Raw genomic sequence first — 26832 nt, 5'->3', positions numbered from 1 at the left:
GCTGAGACTATCACAGTAAATTCTCTCCTCAAGTGTAGCCGGGCTGTTTATCACCACTGGTGCCCGAGAGCTCGGGTCCTGCGGCTGTGCGAATTCACCTGAAAGCCCCCCCACCTCTTAGTTAGTCATTATTTTGTTCCGACTTGAGGGAAGTGTGTTTTAGCTCTGGTGCTGCTCGTGTTTTTCCTCGGAGGGTTACATTCCCTTGAACACTCACGTTGTCTGTGTCGCTCCAAGCGAAAAAAAAAATATGTTGCCAAGAATTTATGTCTTTAATTTCTCCCTGCTGCAATCTGACAGACAACCGGAGACAAACACATGCACATTTAATTTCTGTCGCTTAGATGAACTCACACACATGCACACAGACAGGCAGACAAAAACAAAAACTCCCATCATCTCAGTGTTGAGTTATAGAATCCTTTTCTGAAGTCTTAAGTGTGATTTATAACCCCACTCCTTATTTCCTTCCCTTCTTTCTCACAACTTTCCCCCTCTGTCTCTACCTCCGTCTCATCTACAGCTTCTCCGCCCTGCACCATGCCGCTCTGACGGGTACCACGGAGCTGCTGTCCCTGCTGCTGGAGGCCCAGGCCACGGTGGACATCAAGGACATCAACGGTACAATGATGAAGATGTTTACAGGCTGAACCACTGTCCCCAGACTAGCCCATAACTAAAAGTTCATGGCTGAGAAGTCAGTTGAGGTTAAATCCACCCTGAAACCTTCTCAATAGCTTTCTGACACTCTCAGCTGAAAATAAGTTGGACCCATATGAATAAATATGTTTTACTTTGAAGTCTGCCGGCCATTTATTGAGAGCAGTGCAGCGACGAATATCTCCAGACCTCAAGTGGAACAGATTTAGTAGAATTTGTGCAGAAGTTGCATCTCAGCTGCAGAGACAAGAGGCATACAGGGCTCGTAAGCAAATATCTCAGCCTGTGAGGCCAGTGATAGATTCCAAAAGTTTCCCTTTCTATTAATGTTAATTTTACCACTTCCATGCCAACATGTCACATTTCCATACTTGAAGGTGTCCTGCAGCCTGTCACAGCAGCGTCACCATGAAAATAAAAAATTGCTTATGTCAGAGAAAAGTACTACACTTAAATTAAATATGACATTAACCCCTCAGGGAAGGAGAGCTGAGGCACTATATTCCACAGTAAAAGCAGTCATTTCAGGAGTGAGCCCACTGTAACTTTACAAACTACTTCGCAAGGCGAGATGTGTGGAGATTTATCTGACTCTGTGGTAATTTATCAGAGCAGCAAGATGAAATGTAGACCCTCAGTTGGGAAATTATGACGTGAGCAATTTATCTCTTCCATTGATCACTTTCAGATTTTGAGGATCAAATAAATGGCGAGTTTCAAAATGATCTGTTGAAATGAGAAGGTGACATTTTGCTCCGTCAATGGGAAAATGTAAAAACGAACAATTAATGTTTTTTATCTGCATGCATTGTGTGCATATGCAAATCTCTGTCGTATCCCTCCCTGCAATAGTGCTCCATTTTTGTCCAAACCGTTTAGCATTACATTTAGGTGATGATGGGGAAGTAAACTGAAATGACACTCAGGAGAGCGCATATCTCCGTCAAGGCTGACGGAGATATACAATCCTGCACATGATTGTCAGATCTGGATTATTATCTGGAACGGCCCCAGACTGTACGCACTCATCGCTGTTAACACCATAAATTGCTTTACATCAAATCTGACTTACTTACTCAGAGATTGTTGAAAATGTCAATCTTTCAATGTTATGGAAAGTGATATACAGTTCCTGGAGCCGCCTTTCTAGCTTGATCCACACCAAAAATAAAATGGGTTCATCTCTGGCTCAGGCCCCATCACTCCACATAGTTTGGTGTCAAATCATTTCAGCTTTTTTGCTTAATCCTGTTGACAAATGAAAAGAAAACCAATCTGATGTGAGTCAAAACACAATTTCCTTGGTTTAATAGTATTCTTTTAATTAGTGCTCAAAATTGAAGGTGCAGAGGTAGAGATATCCTGACCTCTAGTATAGTATGAAATGAGCCTCTAAAACACTATATCCTCCACAATACTGCTCAAAGGGTTGACCATACTGTCTGCATTCCCTGTCCGCTGAGAGTTGTGTACCCGGTCTGGTCACACGTACATGCGCATGGTTCCATTAATTCTTAAATGGGGGTCCATGCATGCATAGCTGATCCCACATTCCAGAAGGTGGATATAATGTACGTGGCACATTTAAAGTCTACGCTTACAGTGAGCCTGGTCACAAATTCTGGGATGTGCGCAGTTGTCTGCATAGAGGTCCGTATGTACATGGGTGGGTGATGACATTCATTTCTTGAGGACAATAGCGGTCCAGTCAACTGACAGACGTGTCAATTATTAATTCACATTATCAGTTAATTGTATTTGTTTACAGAGACATCTTTCAAACTTCAGCCCCAACTTCGTGACTAATTTTTTTGTTAAAAATGTGTAATGTCAAAGCCTAAACAAAGACAACCTGATAGCCCTGGTGATGTCATATGACATCATCAGGTCAAAGCGCTATCAGAGCTACAGAGGACATATGACAACTGTTTTCACAGACGGGCTTACTCACCCTGTGACTAGTAAATTAACTTTGACATCTAGAATCAGTATTGCACATCTCACTGTCTTTTCTTTCCTATCTCATTGGATCATCTTGTTCCTGTCTCTAGGCATGCGTCCCCTCCACTATGCAGCATGGCAGGGTAAAGCCGACTCTGTCTTATTGTTGCTAAGAGCCAACGCTTCAGTCAACTCCTCTTCCCATGATGGACAGATACCGTTACACCTCTCCGCTCAGTATGGACATTATGAGGTGGTGAGTGCACACACCTCAGCAGCCAAAGGCAAAGTTTCAAGGCGCTGCCAGTCCTCACATTTCACTGAAATCTACCCCCTTTGTGTCTTAGCCTGTATTGTCCACCATCAATACCAGTAATACCATTAATGCAGTGCCACAGGTTTTTCACCATGGTCTACAGGCTCTGAACACACACATTCCTTCCTTCCAGCCTCATCTGTTGGGCTCCTGGAATGTCTTAACGGAAAGATGCACATATTCACACACTCACACACAACTCAACATGTAAGCCATAGCCAGCCCTGACCTCCATAGTAATACAAACTCAGAACTGACACAGGCTGGGCCAGAGGTATTGTGTTCCTTTACTTCTGTTCAAAAGACCAAAAAAAAATCAACACACACACAATGTTTTGGGAAGATTGGAATGTAACACACATGACGTGATGTCACTTATGTTCTTTTTTTCTCTTTCACTCTCAGTCTGAGATGTTGCTGCAGCATCAGTCCAACCCCTGCATGACAAATAAGGCGAAGAAGACTCCTCTAGATCTGGCCTGTGAGTTTGGGAGACTAAAGGTATAGAAAGATTTGTTGAAAGTTTGTGTGTGCGCATATGTATTCATTTTGTAACATATCAGAATGTTGATATTTCATTTAAAAAGTAAGTCTTTGCCATTTTGTACAATCTACACAATGTATTTGATAGACTTAGTTTGATAAGATTGATGGGTGTCCTGTCAGCATCATCAATATCAAAACTTAGGTGTAAGATAAACAATGTTTATACACAGAAAACATACATCTCTTATTTTCCACATACAAAGTGGCAATTGAGTAATACAAGATGAGGCTGATGTAAAATAATAAACTAATATGAATTATTAATTTAAAATTATAAATAAAAAAATGTGATGAGTCTAAATTTGTTTATTTATTAAGATAAAAAGGGTACAATAGGATGCACAAACATATATTAAGACAATAATCATATTTGAAACCATGGAATTATAATTATAATACACCAAAATGTAATACCAATAGTAAAATGCCACCACATCCGATCTGATTAGTCAGTATTTCTGGATATGGGTTCTTAAGGGAGACCTGATTGACCTGTTTGATATTAATTGGTAACTATTTCCAGGCAGAAAGGCTTTTATAGAGAACCAGTGCCCGATGAAGAATGTTTTCCTATTGCAGCTCTTTTCATTAAGAAACTGGGAGACTTAACCTCCATGAAATGATTTGCTTCGTTCATTTAGTTATTCTAATCCAGTTATTTGCAAGTGAAAACATCCTTTTTAGTCCTTTTCTGAGGGGAACGTTAAACATCTCAAAAATGAACTACGGCTTAGATAAAGCAACCCAGATAAACTAAGCTTCTTTGATCAAAGGGCGTTAGACTTCAGTCGAGCTTTTTCGATACACACACACTCACGCACACACACACATATCCACCGATGTCTGTCACACTGGTGGATAAGCTTGGCTTTCAGATGTGTAGCTGGCTCTATAATTCAGAGTTAGACACACACATACACACTCTTGCCATGACTGATAAAATGTTCTCTCATCTGGTATGTTTGTAGTTTGGCTGTGAAAGAACAGAAACCCGGGGCTCTGACCCATTGTGTTTGTCTGTCTGTGTGTCTGTCTGTGTGTCTGTGTGTCTGTCTGTGAGTATGTTTGAGTGTGTGTGTGTGTCTGTCTGTCTGTGTGTCTGTGTATGCGTGTTTCTGTGTGTTTGTCTGTGTGTGTGTGCGTGTTGTACCCTTGGACAGCTGCTGAGTAACGGATAAGCTTCTCTGCACTACGTTGACCCCATATACAGTACAAGTCACCCAATATAGCCTGGTTTTGCATATATATTGATATGTCGCTAACTCTGAAAGTCTTGCCCCAATTCTGCCACTCTGCTTTTCTTACAGCCAACTCTTCATTTTGCTGTGTTTGATTTGTCTTTAGGTGACTCAGTTGCTGCTGAGCAGTAACATGGTGACGGCGCTGCTAGAAGGGGACGGAGGGCTCAACAGCCTTGACTCTCCAACCACCACCCCCCTCCACCTGGCATCCAGGAATGGACACAAAGACATCATCAAGTAAGATGACAGGAAGGAGCAGTCTGCACTGTAATAGACGTCTCTCTACCCTTTCATCTCTCTGACAGCTTCTCTCTACTTCAACTACTACTACTGCCAATACAGCTGTTACTGCTGCCATCAATACTGCTGCTACCACTAGTCCTTCCTCTGCATTACTGTTACCACTACTGCTACTGCTACTAATACCACTACTGTTATGGCTACTACTACAGCTCCTTGCTCTTCTACTGATACTACTTCTATTGCTCCTATATCGACTACTGATACTTCTACAACTACCGATACTGCTACTTCTGCCAGTGATACTTATGCTACTCCTGCCCGTTAATAGTTATTAATAATATATTATTATGCAGCTGCAACCTGTGCTACTGCTAAAGCAATTACAACTAGTACTACTGCTGCAACTGTAAGTGCAACTACTACTGTTGCAACCATCAATACTACTACTCTTAGTCCTACTACTACCTAGTTGTGCTAAGACTGCTACTTCAACAACTATCAATACCACTACTGCTACTTTTATTACTAGACCTTGTGGTATCTCTGATATGACTGCTCCTTATACAACAACTTGTGGACTGCTACTATTAACCATAATATCAATCAATCAATAAAATGTTATATGTATAGCCCAAGTTCACAAATCACAATTTTTCTCATAGGGCTTTAACATTGGTGAGACATCCCCTATCCTTAACCCTCAGCTAGAGTAAGGAAAAACTACTAAATTTTTTTTTAACAGGGTAAAAATACGTAGAAACCTCAGAGAGAGACACATGTATGTCCCAGGACGGACAGAAGTGCAATAGATGTCAGGTGCAGGAAAACATCATCAAGATTAAAGTTTTTAGTAGCATTGATGAGGGTAAACATTTTGAAGGATAACTTCAATTCTATATGTCAAGTAGTCCTGCTGCAATCATAGGCTATGGTCAGCAGCCAACAAGATCATGATCTGCCATCCAGATTGGATCCACTATAGTCCACAGTCATTGTCCACTGCCTCTCTATTGGGATCCATCATCTGCCGCCGACCTCTGTCGTGGTCCACCACCATTATATGATGCCAACGCGACACAGGATCAGCCATTTCCACTACGATCAGCTCGCACGATATGGAATCCGCCATACTGGATCCACCATTGCGACCTTTCGAGTGCACTCCCCACTAGAGGCACCCAGGCCGTTTTTGGCATGAACTCCATGAACGTCCCTACAATTGGGTCATCAAAGGAGCCGTCTTAAACAAACCTACTTGCTCGCGGTAAATCCTGCAGAGTATCTCCTGCTGTATTCTCGCATGGGCACGGACATTATCTGGACTTTTCACCAGGGGGCTTGCAGACGAAACTCCGGACAAAGTCTGGATCCTCTCACTCAGAAATTTGTTCTATCATACAACCTTTTACGGAGATGGTCCTCATTTCAGTGCTCTTCTAAAAGCAGCTCTATGTTAAAATTGCTGCTACAGGAACTTTTATAATTTCTACTGCTAATACTACTGCAACATATACTATTGCTAATGCTACTCCCGCCACTGCTATTGGTGCCACTATACGGTAATCTCACAGCTTATTGGCTGTCGTCTGATGACGAATTAGCCTCTGGTGGCTCCGGCTGATGCATTTCAGTCAATGTATTCTGAATCTTTTGCTCTCCACGTCGATTGTTTACCTGAATTTCCTGCTCAAGCTTTTGAGCAGGCAAACTTCAAATGCAAACCAGAGGGGTTTCCACCCCAAAATGTTGTCCCTCAACCACAGATTCTGTTTAGTCACATGGTAAGTCTTTATATAGAGATTACTATACAGTAACAACACTCCAGCTAAAACAACTACTTCAACTACTGCTACCATTGACAATACTATACAGCTACTAGTGCAACTTAAACCACCTCTAGTTTGGCAACAACTATTTCTAACACTATAGCTATGATTAGGGCCATCAGTGCCATCACTACTATGATTTCTACTACTTTACATCCCCTTTACCACTACTTACAGTACTAAAAGGTTGGGCTCTTGCTGGTGCAATTACTACCACTGATCTTATAATGAATACTGCTACTATGATTGATACCACACAGAAAGCGTGTGTCAGTCCTCGATGCACAGCTGCAGGTCCTCAACATTTCTCCTCAGGTAGCAAACCCAGTCAGTCTCCAGCTTCAACATACCACTCTGTAGAATGCGTCCTAACACTCTTCATGCAGCTTATAGGGACTTATAGGGCCAGCATATGTGAAAATATGTACTTAGCCAAGTCACTCCACCCTGCCTCTCAGACATGCAGCTAACGACTCCCATCCTCGCTGAATTATCAGGAGACTTTTGCTACGCCCTCCTCATCCTCCAATCTGCCTCCCCTGAACTGGAATGTTGAATAGTAATAGAAGTTTATTCAGAGTTTACTCAGCAGAATTTCCCTGCAATCTCCCACTAAGGGATTTATGTCTCTTAAAAGACTGCCATACTTATGCAGCAGACTTCTACTTAGTTTTTATGCCTCTGTGCCTGCAACAGCCGCAACTGGAAGCATTTTGTTTTCACATTGTCTGTCTCACTCTCATGAAAAAAATATCTCAGGAGCACCCTGGCTAGTGTTTGTTGGTCACAGCTCAAGATCCCTGTGACCTCACATGATCTGTCTTTCGCTATTGATTTTACATTAACAGAAATCTTGGCTTGGGTCTTGAGAAACTGCGTTAACTGCACATGCGTTTTTCACTGTTTGTTTACAGCTGTACTTCTTACTTCTAACTCTCTGCCCTTGTTTGCAGCCTCACCCTCTCACACCCAGTACACACACACACACACACACACACACACACACGTCTTACATTCTGAAATGTCCCTGAAGATGCTGCACCACATGTGTCACAATAGTCTGTCTGAAACTCCTCAAATTTTGTACAGATCTTACACAGAGATGACAAATCACATTTTTCTAATCCGTGAGGATAGTTTCCACACACATCTGCACATATTTATAGAAATGTGTGCAATACCATAAATTCATTAAACAGATTCTGCCTGATAATGTGTATCTGTAGGGGAGCGACATTATTTTTGTGCTGGAAGTTTTTTAGTTTCTGTCTCAATGTTCACCAATCCCATTTGAGTATAGGCTTTAGTTTCCTGCAGGGAAACAGTCTGTGTGGGGAGCATTGACTGGAGTGTATTCTGCTTCCATATAGAGACTGTAGCTGTTAGTAGAGATTAGCTAAAGTGTTGTTTGGAAGAAAAACACCTCCAAGATATCGCTGTTTGTGTTTTGTGTGGGGAAATGTTCTACGTGTGCAATAAAACTAGTCAGCAAGTCCCCAACATGCTGCTCACCCCTTCCCTCCAAATTGGCGTACTTATATCTTCTTCATGTTTGAAGAAGTGGTCACCAGTTACCTCAATTGTATTGCATTTGACTGCAAAGCTGTTTACCTCTGTTTACCACCTTCTGAGTGAATTTAGATGTTTGGGTGAACTATTCCTTTAACAGTTTCTGTAGAATATGTAGTATGAGAGTAAACCAACTGCTTATCTGCAGCACAGAGAAGAAGTCTAAGCTTAATGACAGACATTTCAGACAGTCAGCCTTCTCAAGGTTTCACATCAGCCAGATTAACACTGCTGCTGCTGAGCAAAGGAAGAAGGTGCCGACTACAAAAGGTTTGCTTCGGTCTCCTTTTTTCATCACACTGCATCAGGTCTTAAGATTTCTCCTATCTATCCAACCCTCCTTAGTTGCCCTACTTAGTGAGATCTTGTCATGTGAAGCTACATTTACATGTCATTAGTCACCAGTAGACTTTTTAACCACAGACAGTTCTAGCACAATTTCCACTCAAATTCGTAATACTACAGATTGTTATAAAAGTACAAGTTATGTTTCATAATTTTGACTTTGCTGAGTTTGTGAGAAAATTTCATAATTCTTTGCCCTAAAGTGATAATTTCATCATCGTCTCGTAGCATTCCAACTATTCTTAAACTATTTTTTTTTAAACAACAGTTGCCCTTATAACAGATGTCACGCAGATGTGAACCCCACCCTTAAAGGGAAAATAAATATCTCAGAAGAGAATAGCCAAGTTGTAAAAGTCATAATATTACTGAAAATGTTTTACACTTCTAAGATTAAAGTCGGAATTTTACGATAATTAGGTTGTAATGTTCAAAGTATAAAGTTGCAATATTATTATAATTTATCTTTAATGTTACAAGAAAAAAGTCGGAAATTTACAAGAATAAAGTAATATTACACATCATAAGTATCAGGACTTTGAAAAGATTGGGAAAGAAACTGTCTAGTCTGAAGAAAGGACCACACAGATTTGCCTATTCAAAGTGGTGTCATAGTGTCTCAAAAAACTGCGAGATTGTTTCAAGATTTTGGATCAAAAGGGAAATTCTGTCAAGCAGGAATTCTCCTTGTATTTCCCCAAAACATTTTTTTTCTTGTTAAATTCCAACTTTATTCTGGTAATATTATCTCTTTAATCTCAACCACTATTGTTTTTCACTTTAAGTGGCCATAAGACTTTTTAAAAAACCACAATGTTGGCTCCATGATCCTTGTTGCTTTGTAGCCTGTAACTGATGCTTTAACACAGTGACTTATTCTGTCTAACTGTAATTAATTTGACAGCTGGAAACATACTGTAACTCTGAAGAAAGCAGATACAGCAGGGTCGCGTCCTGTGACCTGAATGTGCTTCCAGTTAACATGCACAGAAAAGAAAACATTGTGCGCACGCATGAAGCTGGATAATAACTTGAAAGTAGAGTTTCAGTGTTGTTTACATCTTCATAACCTGATGCAACCTTCACATAGCGAGTTCAGGACCTTCTCCTCCTCCGTGTGGACCATTCTCTGGATCCAACGCCATCAGCATTCCTACATCTGACAGGACCAGAGACGCATCAGTTATCTTGTGTGTGGGGGTGGGTTGATAAGTGGTGGCGTATAGGTCTTAATGAGAAACAGTCTAGTGGACTAATCTGTTTGTGAGTGTTCCCCAGGCCCTCACACATACATGTTTCTGATTTGATTTCATAGGTTGCTGCTGAAAGCTGGTATTGACATCAACAGATCCACCAAAGCGGGGACATCGCTGCATGAAGCTGCCCTCTACGGCAAAACTGAAGTTGTGCGTCTGCTGCTTGATGTAAGTAAAAATCCATCAGTTCATCAACTATCTACACCGCTTATTGTTTCAGGGTCGTGAGAAAAGCAAAGACGACACAAATATATGTTCAGTTCAGCTGATGTGGGATTTGAAGGCTGATTGTGATATTTTTGTTTTGAAGGTGCAGCGAGACAAAGCTCAAAACTTCACACCGCACACAGTGTTATTTTTTAATGAAGGAGGGAGGCTTTTAAGGGAGGGCTTGTTTTAAAAGTGCATCTCACCCAAGGTGATCCTAATGTTTGTGTGGACGTGTGTATATATGTGTGTGTGTGTAATTGGTTATTTAGGCTGGCATCAACGTGAACATGCGCAACACCTACAACCAGACAGCTCTGGACATCGTCAACCAGTTCACCACTTCCACAGCCAGTAGGGAAATCAAACAGCTGCTCAGAGGTGAGTAGCTCTCGTAATAATGTGTGTTTGATACAGTGCTTGATATAAGGGCTTCTGTGAAATTTGGATTATTGGTAAAACAGAGACAGGGAATGGCTGATAATTGGCAGAGAAAAGGTGTCAGAACATAGTGAAATAAGATGATGATGTGACTCTATATCTATCTGTGTCTTTGCAGAGGCATCAAGTTCTCTACAGGTCAGGGCGGTGAAGGATTACTGGAACCTCCACGACCCCACAGCTCTTAACCTCCGGGCTGGAGAGCTCATTATGGTACACGTCTTTGTCTGCGTTGTTTATGTTTGTTTGAGCAGGTCCCTTTTTTGGCTGTCTAGCACAAGAAACAGGAGGGTCACTCTGCAGCATTCTTGGTTTTGCTTGATGAGTTTCCTCAGCAGACTCACACTGCTGCTTTAGATAAACAGATAAATTGTGAACAGTGGCTCCTTACCTGCCTTCTTTATTTGTAAAGCAGAAACATATTGGAGCACTGAGACATTAAGCAGGAGACTGGATGGCAGGTCATTAATGTGCTCTACACAATTTTTCAGCGGTATTGAAAAAATGACTCAGGCAGAACCCGATAACATGGGTTACACAAACCATTTTCAGATATTACCTCCGGAGGAGCTTGGCTGTAACTATTGATGTCGCTGTGGTTGTGGCGGAAGTCAACAGCACTTTCCAGAAACCTCTACCATGGAAGTTATGAAAGACAGTGAGCTGTAATTTATCCAGGTCCAAACACGTGAGCTGTCATGTCTGTCGACCAAGAATTTGTCGACTGTTTGATCATCATCTCAAAGAACAAAGATACTGCACTGCCTGATCTCGGCATCTTGAGCCGAAAACGATTAAATTAGAGAGAAAAGAAATTACAGAGGATAACATAATGTGTGTTCTGAGTCATTGAGAACAAAAAAACATCTGTTTAATATGATGACAGAAAGTTTCAAAAAAACATGGGTAAGGTTTGGGTTAGGGTTAGAAGTTTCAGGTTAAGAGATCTAAAAAGATATATAAGGCGTCAGCTCTGGTAATGTTTGCTACTATAGGTTATTGCGGAAACACTGATGATACACAGATTTACAAATCTCTATTTGTAGGAGTTATCCACAGTGAATATATAATGTCCTTGGGAGCTGCTGAGAAAATCATTTGGGCTAAAAATCCCTCGTTTCCTTCTTGCGGCTGCTTCTGTCAGTGGCAGGGGAATCACAGGCAGCGTGAGGATTATATGATGCAGACTTTGTTATGGTGGATTGGTGTGGGATGTTGCAGGAACATTTTTTGTTTACCCTGAGCAGGAGAACACAGCACAGAAACGGGCACAGACTTGTTGCTGTCACTCTCTCATTACCGGTGTTGTTTGCTCAACCCCTCCGTGCACACAAGAAGGAGTTTTCCACTAATTCACGTGGGTGAACATTTGTCTGTTTACTTGCTTACAGATGTGTATTTTGATATCTTGATTCAAGCCTTTGTAATGACCCTGACTCCTGTATGAACTTGTGCGTTGTTGTGCAGTATTGTGTGAGAAGGCGGGCAGAGGTGGCATTTTGTTAACACTCACAATGAATATAATCTGTATTCTCATTGGCGCTCTCATTATGGTTTTAAAAAGGCATGCCTGGAGGAGTCACATGCACGACATGCATTCTTAAGAGTTGATGCACAGTTGACAAAGGGAGAATGTTCCACTATAATTTCGACCTTCACCTTGTCATGTTAATTATCTGATAGTTACTATCGAATTTTTTTACAGGGATTGTTTATATTCTATAGAAGTCTAGTGATTGTGCAGTGTTGCAATGGTAATGCTGGTTGCAGTGACACACACACGTCTCAGCTGATGCTCATGATTTGTTGGTGTCAGGTCGTGGAGCAGCACGCAGACGGCCGGTGGAAAGGTCACGTCCATGACACGCAGCGGGGGACGGATCGAGTGGGATACTTCCCGCCCTCAGTGGTGGAGGTCCTCAGCAGACGAGCAGGTAGACAAACAACAACACGCACACAACATCTGCACTGACTTTTAGTTCTCAGAGTTTTCCCTGCGAGCACTCTTGTGAGCCCATGTGGGAATAGAACAAGAAAATGTCAGAAGGATTTACCGCGATAATGTGTCAAAATGAAAAACGCACAAAAGGAAAATAAAAATGTGTGCATACATAACAGAGGGGGCACATGCGTAGAGTTTTTTCTGCAGCAGAATTGATACCTTAGATACCTGTTCTACCCAGCAGCCACACTCACCTGAATACTCGTGTTTTTCTGTTGTTGCACATCTGACCTGGACACTCTACTTTATTGATTGTGTTGTTCAGTTCGGAATGCGTGTCTGAAAACGGCTTAAGATGCAATGAGGTACGAATACAACATTTACATGAAGAAAGGATAGACCTGGGGTCCACGGAAGCATGTGTCTGTACAAAGTAACACGATTTTAACAGCTTATTAACCTGGGTTTCAAAATATGAGAAAGACATTAAAAATATGTTTAAAATAAATTAAAGGATAAAATATTCTTCGGCCACCAGGTATTTATGCATTGGTATTTCATATCATATACGTTTATTCCATCTTATACAAACAAGGATTTCAAATCATGTGCCTTCCGGCACATTAATAGTCCATGGACACCAAAGCAGGTGTGCGTAGGCTTAATGTAGCAATAATGAATTTTATAAATCTAAATGTTGCAATGTTTAGAAATTGAGGACAACTCCAAAGCAGCTGACAAACGCTGACAAAATCATTGGTTGCTTGGCAACACAGTAGTTGCCTCCTTTGCACAAAGTGTTCCATATACCTGTCTGAACGTCAATGTGGAAAGTCCTCCGCCATCTCTTCTAGATCCAACGTCTCTTCTTGGTCCTTCTCAATTCAATTCAAATGAGTCCACTCAGTCCTCTGCTCTCACTGTGTTTTCAAACACTGAATGAGCTGAATGGGCTTTACAGTAACAGCAGGAAGGGGCTGCAGGTCCCACTGATGGTACAAGTGAACATTGAAGTCACAACTGAAGAAGCCACATCTGTATTTTAGCAATTAGCATTAGCAACAAGGCAGGTATGTTTCATTTGGGATACCTCACATGGTGGCTGGGTGATATTAAAAAATACTATAAAACAGTACAGGTACACAAAAACAACTTGTTACAGATAATCGTTATAATCAGGCCTAAGGCGAAATTTGACTCGTTCATTTGGAGGGGTTGAGCTGACAGGGGCAACTTGACCCATGTCAATGGTTATATCTGGGCTAAGAATATACTGTATCTCAATACTTGTACACCAGTGCTTTGTGTCATGTTGGCATGCGTGATCACTGGAGGGTTCAGCGCGCTAGTAAAGATGTAATCCCTGAGAATAAAATAAATATGAGCCCTATGTTTGTTCTGCAGCTGCAAAGTCATTGACATTCAAACTGTGGGACGAGCACAATGAGGGCCTCAGTAACAGCAACATACATAGACACACATAAATACACACATGCACGTGATAAACCACTTCTAGCTCCTCAACAAGCCAGGCTTCACACACACCCACAAACACCAACACACACACACATTAATAGGATTACTATGGCCAGATTGCCGAGTGTCAGCTCAGTGCTAAAACCCTCACAGTCTACGTTGGGATATTGTGTGTGTGTGTGTGTGTGTGTGTGTGTGTGTGTGTGTGTGTGTGTGTGTGTGTGTGTGTGTGTGTGTGTGTGTGTGTGTGTGTGTGTGTGTGTGTGTGTGTGTGTGTGTGTGTGTGTGTGTGTGTGTGTGTGTGTGTGTGTGTGTGTGTGTGTGTGTGTGTGCGTGCTTATGCTCATTCTTGCGGGAGAAGATACAGGACAAAGAGAGTTTGACTTAAAGTCGGCGACAGGCTCTTTGCTCATGAGGCAAACTCAGCAGTGTGTGTGTGTGTCAGCGCGTGCCTGAGCTCTGTGATAATGTCAGTGGTGTCAGCAGCCGTAGACCAACAACAAAGTAAGCCCTCTCTGCGTCGTTGGTGATCTTACACTCTCTTTCAACAGCTTCTTATGTAACACCAGAGAGGATTTACAGTGAATTGCCCTTTTTCAGCTGTTGTTCCATGTACTCAACAAACAAGAACACGTGATAAAGTTCACAGTGTGGTCTCCGGGCTTCAATGAAGGTGGCTTTCACCGCAGTGTTACAGCATGTTCATATACCTATGCATGCACGCCAAACTGACACCGACACACATGCATGTTCATGATCGACTTTCCTTCACTCATGCATGTCCACCTCAAGCAAAACCTGTCTCCCTGACCCATAGGGGGCACTCTCATCCGTCAAGCATCACTGCCTTGCCACCGGCAACACTTTGCATCCAGAGCTCCGCCCTCAAGCCATGGCTCCACCCCTCAGTCTGACGACTCATTCACCCTTGGCCATGATCCAGCAGGTACACACACGCTAACACACAAACACACACGTGCACAGCCCCTGTTCTTGTCCGAGTTTCTTTTCACCACCTGTGACACATTCAAGCCCTCCCCGTATTTCACTTTTCCCTTCCAAACAACCCCCCCCGATCTTAGCTTCCTCTCCATCAGTCCTGTGGTGGGCTTCATAGATCCACTCCCGGCTCTGCAGTGAGTGCAGGGTAACCGTGATTGTGCGCCTAAAGTGTGTGTGTGTGTTTGTTAGGTGTATCACCTGGCAGTCCTGCTAGCCCCACTCAGGACATTTGGGTCCTCAGGAGCTCCCCCACTGGTAAGAGTGTGTGGCCCCAAACAACCCTGCAATCCCCCCAAACCCTGACCCTGTGTGAACCTCACCAGCTTCCCGCCATTCTGATTAACAGGGCTGCTTTAAGGAAGCTTATTCCCATCTTTATCCTTTTTATATCCCAAAGTCTTGACCTTATGCTGTCACCCTGCAAATCCCCACCCGCACTCCCGACACCACCCTTGCCACCCGCACCCTCAATGATTCAGTTACTGTAACCATAGGTGTTTTCTTGCAGCAGGACATAATGGTAAGTGACCAGTAATCATTTAGAGCCTTTTCTTAACTTCTGTGTTTCTTCTGATTTACTGGATTCACAAGTTAATGTTTGGGCTGCTTGTGTGCCTCCCTCCACCATGAAGCCTTTACATTAAACATTTTAAATAATTTCATAAAGTGGTAAGTTATAATATGTATGGTTGTAGTTATTTTTGCATTTTTACTTTAATAATGAGAGAAATTATGCGACCTCTGGTTCCGGGCAAATGTAAATATTTTAAAAATCACAAATTGTTTTGTTTACATTTCTCTAAATAATATATAAAACTTGAGTTTTAGAGTTGTTGCCACTTTATTAAACTTTGGACAGCACTGTTTGCACCTGCCCTAAGTCCTCAAGCTAAGCTAAACTAAAAATGATTGCCTCCCAGCATTAGCCCCATATGTGCACGCAGACACTCAATCTTTTCATCTATCTCTTGGGAAGAAAGCAAGAGTTCTGTCAGTCAATAACACGCTACAGTCTTCTTCTCATTTTACCCTACAACCTCTCTCTTTTTTCTGCTTCCCCTCCATCATTTCTCACTCAGGTGACAGACACAGTGTCAGCAGTGCAGGCAGTGTGGGCAGCAGTCGCAGCGCCGGTAGTGGCCAGAGCTCGGAAAGCAGCCACAAACAGAACGGGACTCGCCACAACGCTGAAACTGGCAAGGTATTGACATGACCTGCGAACAAGATCAAGCCATAGAGCTCTATAGTCTTGTAACACTATAATACACACAGTATGTCCTATGTTTGATCCCTCAATCTTGAATTCACTCCATCACAAGTCTTCAAATGCACTTTTGCTTGTTGTAAAAATTCCCTAAAACCCTGTTTTATTATGTTGAAACATGACAGATTCTTTTCACCAGTATAAAGTAGTGATTTTTCAAAAATAAATGATTAATATCTACTTGCCTATGTGGATATTTTCAATCCTTCACCTTCATGTCAACTTCCGCCATGTGTTCTGTATGCAGCTGACTCCCTCTGCTGGTGAATCAGGAGACCACATCCATCTTGCAGGAGCAGATCGCAGCAAACAGGCTGATGGATCGGCAGGTAAGTCACAGAAAGAAATATCACTCATTTTCTTCCTCAGTGTGATAATAACACTGTTTATTCAAATTATATGTGTTCTGTCTGTCTGGATTCCTTTTGAAAAAAAGTTGTCTCTCGTCATGTTTATGACATTTTCTGGTAAGAGTTTGACTTCATTCTCAAAGTATTCGGTTTCTCTTTACTTTCATACAAATGTCTGATTTAAGTTTTGAAAAATTACAACTTTAGTGTTTGCTTTTCAAATTAGATTTGTTCCCCCTGTTTTCTTTACTATTATGATTTAAGTTAATTATAATAATTTACTTTCCTCAAATGCGTGAATTCTCAGACATTTTACCCAGTGATGAGTCATAATCCATTATACGTCTCATTTTTATTCTAAAGGGTTAAAACATTGAGTTCTATCTTGAAATCTTGCCTTTGCAAAAGAAAAAGCTCAGAAGGACAATATACACCATTTCATTGTTTGACACTAAGATGCATTTTGAGGATAGAGGTTTACATTGTGGTGAGCAGCTCGATCTTTAACATCACTTCACCTGAGGAATGCAGTGCATTTGTTGTTCAGATTGAGTTGTTACTGGCATCTGACTGAAAGGAAATGAAATTGAGGGAGAGAGAATGGACTTAACCCCACGTCACCACAGATACCAATAAAACCACTGGTTTCTCCCAGTGACGCAGCCCGTCTTTCTGAGGAAACACTACAAACCATTAAACAGTTGTATTCTCCATATTCAAGCCTTTATTTCTGCCGAGGGGGCTTTGCAAACATTAAAAAATTATTTGCTAGTGGTAGCCAAAGGTCACTGCTGACTTCTGGATAAAAAACAGCAAAGAGGCCCGAAGGAGTGAAGAACAAGAGAAATTAGGAGTGGAGTGGGGGGGTGGTCAGAGGGAGGAGACAGGAACAGATGCAAAAGAGGCAAAACATGTCTGGTAAACGAAGGAGAAGGACAGAAAACCAGAGCAGGTCAACTGAGTAATCTGAGGAAGTGGAAGGAGTGTGAAGTATTTGTGAGAGATCAGGAGGAAGGATGAAGGGCCAGGTATCAGGAGCTCTACCACCCTTGTTCTTCCTGAAGGGTAAGAGGTCATGTACTGATTTGAGGAGATATTTATATTTTTATCCGGGGGCTTATAACATTTTACAAAATTTTTGTTACAATGTCGAGACCAAGAGGAAACAGTGAAGATTAAACTCAATGTTCCGAACTTCAGTGTAGGATTTAATAGGATCTGTCTTCTGGTTGGAAATGAAAATAACTACAAGTTAATTTCATGAATTTTATTCTAATATTTTTGTATAATATTGACATGATTCGATTGTAGCTACTTGATGGTTTCCTCTCTGTGTCGGGCTTTGTGAAGAGCAGACTCTCTCCTCAACCCAGAAGTTTCTGAAGTTTTGTTTCTCACCCTGAGGACAAATACCTCTCTTCATTAGATGCTGTCTGACCTATGCTGTGCAGGTTTAATTCCAGACCTAGCAGCAAAACTGAGACTCCAGCAAGACTGTGCTTGAGTGCTGTCCGCCAAGAGATTGTCCATGAGTGGAAAACAATTATATGCAACATATATAGCCAGAACTCACATAGAGAATGTTGTAGTTGAATCATTTCCTTGAACAAAAGGAAGCATTGAAACAGAAAATGGTGGAAAAGGTGCTTTCCTCAGAGATGTGTGGTTATGTGTCCTGACTGGGAGATGAGTCATGTGTTCAGTGAGCTTTCAGATCAGGTAGATAACACAACTGAAGTCCCCAGTACAGACCTAACACACGCGCACACACACTTGCAGACAGCTGTGTATGCTTTTGTATTACTTCACTGCTTGTGCATATGACACATGTTAATTAGGTCAATGCTCTGCCAACAGTGTTTTATTGGTTCCTTCACTAAATCAAGCATCTGTCGCCATGTGGGATTGATCATGTGTGTTTTGTAGGTGGTTCCCGCCGGCAGGTCAATGGCACTCCTCAGAAAGGCTTCGTACGACCAGAACACCTTCTGGAGGGCAAGGTGAGTTGAGGAAAGTTTAGTGTGTGTATATGTGTGTGAGTGTGTTAAGTCTCATACATCTCCCTCCTCTATTGTTAGGACTCTGAGGCCATCTACCAGTGGTTGTGCGAGTTCCAGTTGGAGCACTACACATCCAATTTCATCAGCTCAGGATATGATGTGCCCACCATCAGCAGGATGACCCCGGAGGTGTGTTTCAGAGTCACATTGAGCATGTTGCAATTATTGGCGTAGCTGGTTAACTTGGTTATTTTTCTACAATAATAACTGCACAGAAGCAAATGAAGAAAAGCATTTCAACCCTATGTCGACAAGCCAAGTGAATTTAAAATAAAAGATTGTCGGTAAGAAGGAAAAACATCCAAATTGATAAATATGTTGACAAATGCACATTACATGCAGTAGAAAGCCAACCTCATGTCAATGACCCAGAGAAGCTGGCAATGTTGAATTTAGTTTTCAGTTTTTAATTGCATGAATATGATATCATTGATGATACTGGATACTGAGCTCCCTCTGCCGTGATACCAACTCTCTGTTGCCCACTTCTCACCACCCTCCATCACCATATTGTTTTAATGCTCCTTTTCTTTCCCTCGTTTCTCCCGTAAATCAAGATCAATTCATTTACTTAGAGAAAACCTAATACGACATTTTGATTCATCAGCGGTGTGGCCTATGGGGTAGAGTGGTCGTTCGCCAACAATAAGGTTGCCGGTTCAAACCCCAATCTTGCCCATCTGCATGCCGAGGGTCCTTGGCAAGATACTGAACCCCTAAATGGCCCCTCACAAATGTTTATCGTACTAATTGTAAGTCGCTTCGGACCAAACCGTCAGACAAATGACATGTAATGTAATGTAAATCTTCCCACAGTGGCCCTGATGATCAAAACATAAAATCCTATTAGAAAGCACAGCAGAAAGGCATTTCACAAAACAACATTTAACACAATGGCCTTTCAGATTATGAAAAGAGAGGGACAATACTTCTTGTTTGTGATTGGACAGAATCCAATTGTTGCATTGCAACTTTTGGTATTTGATAAACACTCCTCTTGGTTTTTCAGTTGGATTGATGACATGAATAATGGTTTGGGAAGAAGAAAATCACTTTCTACCCTCCATCAAATGTTTGTGACTTCAAATGCAAACTGGAAGAATTGTCCCTGGCCTTTCCACAATTTCAAATGTTGTTGTTTAGCAGCATCGTATACACTAGCTCTTTGGTAACACATGGACAAGTTAGATTTGATCGTCCACTACCCAGAAGGTTGGTAGTTCAATCCCCAGCTCCTCCACTCCCCAGGGTCATTTGGCAAGACACTTTTCTTTAAAGCGTGCAAATTATGTGTGACAATTGTGGAATGGATTTTTGTGTAAAGCGCATTGAGTTGTCATAAAAAAGTGATTTAAAAGCAGTCAATTTACTGCGGTGGTGGTTAAATAAAATGAAAACTCAATTTTTCCTCTGTCCTGTTCCTTGTTTTGCTGATTTCCTGTTGTTATTATTAAGTTGTTCATTGACTGGCTGTTTCCATGTGATCTGTTCTCCAGGACCTGACAGCCATCGGAGTCACCAAACCTGGCCACAGAAAGAAGATCTCTACGGAGATTGGAAAGCTCAGTATCCCTGAGTGGCTGCCTGATTACATTCCTGTGAGAAAACTCTTCTATTGGCACGTTTTTACGTAGTTTCTCTTTTGTCTAACTGCCCTCATGGTCAGTCATATAAATACACAACATACAGGATGATCATGTCTCTGTTGTTGTTTGTTGTGGCAGTCCGACCTGGGGGAGTGGCTGAGTGTTATTGGACTTCCTCAGTACCAGAAGAGATTGTGCGACAACGGCTATGACTCCATCACTATTGTCAAAGACATCACCTGGGAGGACCTGCAGGAAATAGGCATCACCAAACTAGGTGAGGGATGAGACCAGAGGATATTTCCTGTAGATGTCAATGGTTTGATCAAAAGATTAATATGTTCCATTTGAGGCAGTTTTACTTTTTACCAGCTTCACACAAACAAACTTTACAGTTCACACAACATAGTATAGTTGAAGCCTCTGATAGACACGAACCTTACTAGTGTCTATCACATGTCTTAATTAATATCTTACAGATTCAATAGAGACATGGCAATTTGAATAGACTATGTTTAAAGTGAAACTGTACATTCTGACAGGAGAACACATTAATTGAAAAAAATATAATGTTTAGTTCAGTAAACTCACAGTTTTACTACTGTACAAGGTCAAGAGCGCAATCTTTAAAGCAACTGGCCCAAAGGAGTCCAATGAAACTCTTAAATGATCCTGCTATTTCCACTTTGGCCAAACAGGCTGCTTCCTACCATCCATCCATCTGATAGCCTTGTGGGCTACGACCAATATTTAGTGGTTTCTGGTGTAGACAGTGGATATCAGGGCCAAGACGCTTCCTTCCCTTCACCAAATAGTGTTTACAGTCCGGTTAGTTTCTTTTGTGCCACAACTCAAACATTTCCCAACACAAAACACACACTGTCATACTTGTTTAGTAGTTTTAGGTCCAGACAATTTTTTTTTTTCTAATCTCGAAGACTTCTGCTCCCAAATTCTTGTCATTAAATCTATTTATAGATATTATTCAACCATTATCTAGGCTGGTCATTTTTTTAGAGTTGTGGGGTGGCTGTAGCCAATTCCAGAGCCTTCTTGCTGCTAGGTGCTAACCACTGTACCACCTTGTGCTGCCTACTATTTACCAATTATGACATAAACCTGACTTGTATGCTCTTTAGGCTTTAATGTCATTTGTTTGTTTCAGGTCATCAGAAGAAGCTCATGTTGGCAGTGAAGAGACTTTTTGACCTTCAGCGCTCTCGTAACAATGCTGACCGAACCGGAGGTGGCACTCTCAGACGGAAGCCCCCTGGAGCTCTGGAGCTGGTGGCTATCGAACACCCTCCAATGCACAACGTGCACGCTCATGTACGCTCTGATGTCCCGTCTGACACCTGCTGCTCCTCCCCTTGCACCCCCAGGGCCCTCCTCTCCTTCCAGGACAGCGAGCTGAGTGCTGAGCTGCAGAGTGCCATGATGGGCAGGGCGGGTGGAGGAGCCGCAGAAGCATTCTGCATCAGGGGTGTGAGCTCCGCAGCAGCCATGACGGCCATGTCTGTGAGTCAGGAGAGCATTAGTATGCGGTCACGTGGCTCAGGGAATTCTGGAAATTCTGGAAATTCTGGGCAATCTGGGCACTCGGAGCATTCTGGGAATTCTGGTACTTCTGGACATTCTAACGAGCACCATGCCATGCCGTCATCCGCCAGAACAGCCAGTCGGTCTGAGGAGAGTCTGGAGAGTGGAGGAGGCGAGGAAGCAAAGCGAGGAGGAAGTAGTCCTGGAAACAGAGGTAGACAGCGACCCACCGAGATGTGGGATCACCAGAGTCGGTCTGCGACTCCCAACAAACTCCCCTTCTCACCTCTCACACCTCCTCTAACCCCTAGCAAAATGCCTCGCTTTGCCTACCCAGCTGTTCCACCGAAGGCCAAACATGTCCAGTCTAACCGCCTCTATCAGCCCCAGCACCAGCCGTCCTCCTCACCATCCTCTCCATCTCCACAGCCATCCCCCACACAGAAAGCCTTCAGTTACCTGCAGGCTCTGGCAGGAAGCGTCGGCGCGGCTCCACAGGGCCTCTCAAAGCCTCTGGCAGGGGCCATCCCCGTGCTGGGGCCCCGGTCTGGACAGGTCCAAACTGATGGCGCCCAGAGGGGCACGCACAAGAAACGCGCCCAAAGCCTAACACGCTACGCCCTGTCCGATGGCGAGCCAGATGACGACGACGACCTTGCTCCATCTAGCTCAACTGCTTCCTCTGTAGCCATGCCTTCCTACGCCACGTTGTCCCGCAGGCCAGGACGTGGTCACACCAGCACTACGGGGGCCCAACGGCAGATCAACCGCAGCCATTCTTTCGCTGTGCGCTCCCGACGCAAAGGGCCGCCCCCGCCTCCACCGAAGAGGATGAGCTCAGTAAGCGGCAGCCCACCATGCCAACCAGGAAACTGGAAAGCGGTGGAGCCAGAGGGGATGGGAAGCGTGGAGATTGAGAGCGTTGGCAGTGTGAGGAGCATCGCAGCCAGGCTAGAAGGAAGCGGCAGCACCAGTCCATCGAGGAGGATAGACATTCCACCGACCCACATCCCCGTCACCCCTGTTTTCAGCCCTGTTTACTCTCCGATTCATTCTCACATCATCCTACAGCACACAAAACCTGTCCCCGCCTTGGGCCTAAGTGGCTTAAGGAGGACAGGAAGTGAGAGGGCAGAAGGAGACGCTGACAGACAAAGAAGCAGAACTACAGAGGGAACACCTGAAGAGAAAGAGAGAGACAGAAAAAGAGATAGAATATCAAAGAGTGCTAATGCATCTCCAAAGCGCAGCTCAGGTGACCACCTGCCTTTCGCTGAGGAGGGTAACCTGACCATCAAACAGCGGCCCAGGATAGCACTTGTCCCCCAGGCAGACGTTGATCTCAAGACTCCTCCTGAGGATCCGCTCCAGAGCCCAAACGGCCTGGAGGTCCCCGAGTTCAACCTGAAGGAGTCTGACACAGTGAAAAGACGGCACAAGCTCAAAGACAAAGACGCATCCACGCCAGAGGAGGCTTCCACTCCCAACAGAGGGGACCTGAGGACGCTGAGCGATGAAGAACCTCTGAGAAGCATTTTTCAGAGAGTTGGCTCCATTGGAAAAGGCCCTAAGCCGCCAGTGTTTTCTAAACCATCCAGTCCTTTGAAACAAGCCTCTAACAGCAGACCAACCACCCCACTGACACCAGCCTCTCCACAAACAGCCATTCCTAAACTAACCAGCATACAAATTCATACTGTCTCACCGAAGCTGGGTGGCAGCATACACACACACACCTGTATACCCAGTCCTAAAGCTGGGAAACCTCCTCAGATGATGGGGTCCAAGCCTGAGAGTCCACAGAAAGCTGCCGGTGTGTGTGCATCTCCTCTAAGACTCCCTCAGCACAGCACGGCCTCGCCATCAACAGCGAACTTCAGTATGGGCCATAGTGCCGGGTTCGTCGCCTCATCCTCCCCCTCGTACTCGGCCTCGGCACTACCGGGCCTGATCGGGAGAGCAGGAGCGGCTCAGCCCGGCGTGGCCGGTCTGGAGTTTCTGGCTCAGAAGAGGCTGGAGCAGACCAGCACGTCACTGGAGGCTGCTCTCAAAGTGGTGGAAAACAAACTGGCACAGGGGAGCAGTGTGGACAGGTAAACACTCCTGATCTTTGCTCACACACACAGACACACACACACGTTGGTAGGCGGTCACAGTCATGGTCATGTAGATCACTGGAAATGTGAAGGTGAAGAGTAACCAGAGGTTTTAAGCAGGTACAGGCGTCTTAAAGTAACGCAGTGAAGCGTACCTCTGTTCTCAGGGACATTAAAACAAATGTTGACCACTGACGTTCCCATGAAAGGGACTTGACGAGAGAGAGGCATAAAACTGCTCATGTATTTCTTCATACTATATTTATAAAACTTGAGCCTGATGGTTATAACAAATACATTTCCTATTGGGATATATCAGCTGATATGTATTAAAAGAATTGACAATTATTCTCAAAGATGTCTCATGAATAAGAAAGATGATACAAGAAAGTAGATAAAGTGAATATATATAAATATAAAGTAGCAAAAAAGCTCAAATTCAACATCAAAGTCTTACAGAGCGTGTTTTCTACGTCAATAACTTGCTGTAGGAGAACTTGACTCTACGTTCTGTATCTGAAACCTTGTTCTGTCTCTTTCTCCTCAGCGGCAGCGGCACCGCGAAGGCAGCAGGAAACATCCTGGACGACATCAGCAACATGTTTGACGACCTGGCCGATCAGCTGGACGCCATGTTGGAGTGACCCCCCGGCCTCTTTCTTCAAAGGGAGAAAACAGAGGAGAAGCACAGAGATAGAGGAGCTCAGAGCCGCTGCAGGACTCCACAGCATCACCCCCCCCCCCCCCCCTTTTTTTTTTTTCTCAACGCAAGCACTTCGCCCGAGGACACACACCTGGGAATGTTACTGGAGCGATAACCGACAGTGGCTGCAGCATCAGCCTCCGGACATGTGTGTATGTTCAGTACATTAACACTAAAAGGGAAAGAGGGTCCATTTTATTCACGTCACCTGTAAATATATAGATAAATCTATGGTGGCACTGTGTATGTGTGTAGTCAGATATCTTTATATTGAATATATTTATACTTCTATATGTTTGTTTTTTAACAAATGGCGTTCCTATTGACTGACTTAGTGTTTAAAGCACTGGTGTGTATTAGAATTGTTATATACACTGGGTTCCAAAAGTTTCAGACCACTTTTCCATTATTGCTTATTGTCAATAAATGGGAAAATGTCTTTCTTGCGGTAAAAAGCAATGTATTCCATTTATGTGTATGTAGCAGATACGTTTTTACCAAAGTCTGGGATCCTCTGCTAGTGGCACATTAAGACGTTTCTTTGTGAGGAAACTTCTTTAAAAGTTCTGCTTCTCCGAGTGGTGATTTAGGGTCTGTGGAGCTCCGCCAACCTCCCCTCAGCTCGCCTCAGGGTGCTGCGGAGAGAACTTACTGTAAATGTGCTGTTTCCAAAGAACGGGAGATGCTCTCCAACGCTTTCAGGGAAGGTCAACATCCTGAACGAACACGTTCACTATTCAAACATGACTCATGCACTGTGAGAGGAGGAGTGTCTAAAGAGGAGCTGAGTGTGCAGTGTGTCACGTACCACCAGAATATGTAAAGTCCATTTTTATATTTAAAAAAAACTATTGTAAACAGATGAATTTAAATTGCATTAAAATGAGACACTATCAAACTTAACAGTAAATATTGATGAAATTATATTTTTATTTCCCTAGTCTTTATTTAAAATGGAGTAACAAAATGTATATTATATAATGTAATGTAACTTTGTGTTTTATCATTTTGCTCATGTGTCTGCCAAACTTATTCCAGTGTCACTATGCATTAGTTTCTTGCTTTAACATTTACAGTTTTTATGTTAACTTAAACTTTAAACAAGAGTGTGTCTCTTTAATAACATCAAGATACTTTTGAGCGAGCCCATGCTCCTCTAACCAATCATAGAAGGCTCATCGTAGGGATGAGGATGGGGTAACATATACACAATCGCATCTTTATCTTTGAAGACGCAATTGTATCGAAGATGCTCCTACAAAATAAAAGTCCCCTTTTGAATATAAGCAATGGCTACACGTAGACATGTGAAGGTTAAAGCAGGAAACTTAAGAGTCTTAGAATGAATTAAAACGTCAATTAGACACAGAATAGAGGTGGATTCTTCAGGTTTAATTCGGCCACGTTTATCCCAGAGAGTTGATCTCTGCTTCCATGTGGTTTCCTTTGCTTGCATCCATCGGTCCATCTCCACTTCCTCACGCTGACAGAGAATCCACTGCTTCTCCGTGAACCCTCCTTTATTCCTTCATCTCTTTGCACTCCCTGATTTACTTTCTTGTTTTATAACTGCTCTCATAAACCTCTCCCCAACGTTTACCGTGAGAACATGTAGCTGAACTGTAACATTATCAGGGAGTCGGAATGTTTTCAAGCATTTTGACACCAAGACATTGAAGTCTTAGCACTATCTGTTCCTCTGTTCAGTTTTAAAGGATGCCTGTTACTTTAACTGTTAATAGTATTGATAAATAACACTGTATCATCCTGGAAGCCATTAAAAAAGAGAATTTGTAATGGAAGTGTTTGTCTGGGTGTGTTCACATAAAAAGTAAAGTGGATTTTAGATGATTCATGCTGAAACTTGAATTTCAATCCAGTTCAGTTCACAGAGAATTGTTTGTCTTAAATTTGTTTTGAATAACTATGGATATTTCATCATGAGGGAAACCTCAATGGTTTTGAGGCTAAATTAAAGGTTTGAATTGATACTTGAATGACACCCAGGAGAGGGCGCACCTCCACCATGACCAAAAACCAGATCTCACAGTTCCCTAAATAAGCCTGTTTTATTTTTTCATCAAGATCCATGGATTGTTCCCTGGGGGAAATGGGGGGATTTTGCAAAAGGAAATAAAAGGCTTCATAATATAAGTGATTTAAAAAAAAAAGTCTGTGTCCCAAGTCGAGTTGAAAGGACATTCACCCACACAGACGCACTAG

The 26832-nt window shown here is 42.8% G+C and overlaps 1 protein-coding gene across 3 annotated transcripts in view; it reads left to right on the top strand.

The window, feature by feature from the left end:
- Positions 1 to 26411, top strand: part of LOC133975774 (caskin-2-like) — a 50054-nt gene extending 23643 nt beyond the window's left edge. For 2 of the 3 annotated variants that reach the window (XM_062413749.1, XM_062413751.1), the window contains 18 exons: positions 524 to 621; positions 2712 to 2857; positions 3323 to 3418; positions 4808 to 4941; positions 10003 to 10111; positions 10423 to 10531; positions 10710 to 10804; positions 12408 to 12525; positions 14827 to 14955; positions 15201 to 15266; positions 16091 to 16212; positions 16523 to 16604; positions 18552 to 18625; positions 18704 to 18814; positions 20182 to 20283; positions 20410 to 20548; positions 21437 to 23903; positions 24454 to 26411. In XM_062413749.1, coding sequence (XP_062269733.1) covers positions 524 to 621; positions 2712 to 2857; positions 3323 to 3418; positions 4808 to 4941; positions 10003 to 10111; positions 10423 to 10531; positions 10710 to 10804; positions 12408 to 12525; positions 14827 to 14955; positions 15201 to 15266; positions 16091 to 16212; positions 16523 to 16604; positions 18552 to 18625; positions 18704 to 18814; positions 20182 to 20283; positions 20410 to 20548; positions 21437 to 23903; positions 24454 to 24550 — 4294 coding nt within the window. In that variant the 3' untranslated portion in view covers positions 24551 to 26411. The remainder of the gene's footprint in view (positions 1 to 523; positions 622 to 2711; positions 2858 to 3322; positions 3419 to 4807; positions 4942 to 10002; positions 10112 to 10422; positions 10532 to 10709; positions 10805 to 12407; positions 12526 to 14826; positions 14956 to 15200; positions 15267 to 16090; positions 16213 to 16522; positions 16605 to 18551; positions 18626 to 18703; positions 18815 to 20181; positions 20284 to 20409; positions 20549 to 21436; positions 23904 to 24453) is intronic. The other variant, XM_062413750.1, reaches the window with a different exon arrangement.
- Positions 26412 to 26832: the final 421 nt, after the last annotated feature.

This window comes from Platichthys flesus, chromosome 20, assembly GCF_949316205.1.
Source record: "Platichthys flesus chromosome 20, fPlaFle2.1, whole genome shotgun sequence".
NCBI classification, from domain to species: Eukaryota; Metazoa; Chordata; class Actinopteri; order Pleuronectiformes; family Pleuronectidae; genus Platichthys; species Platichthys flesus.
This window is presented reverse-complemented; position numbering and strand designations above follow the sequence as displayed.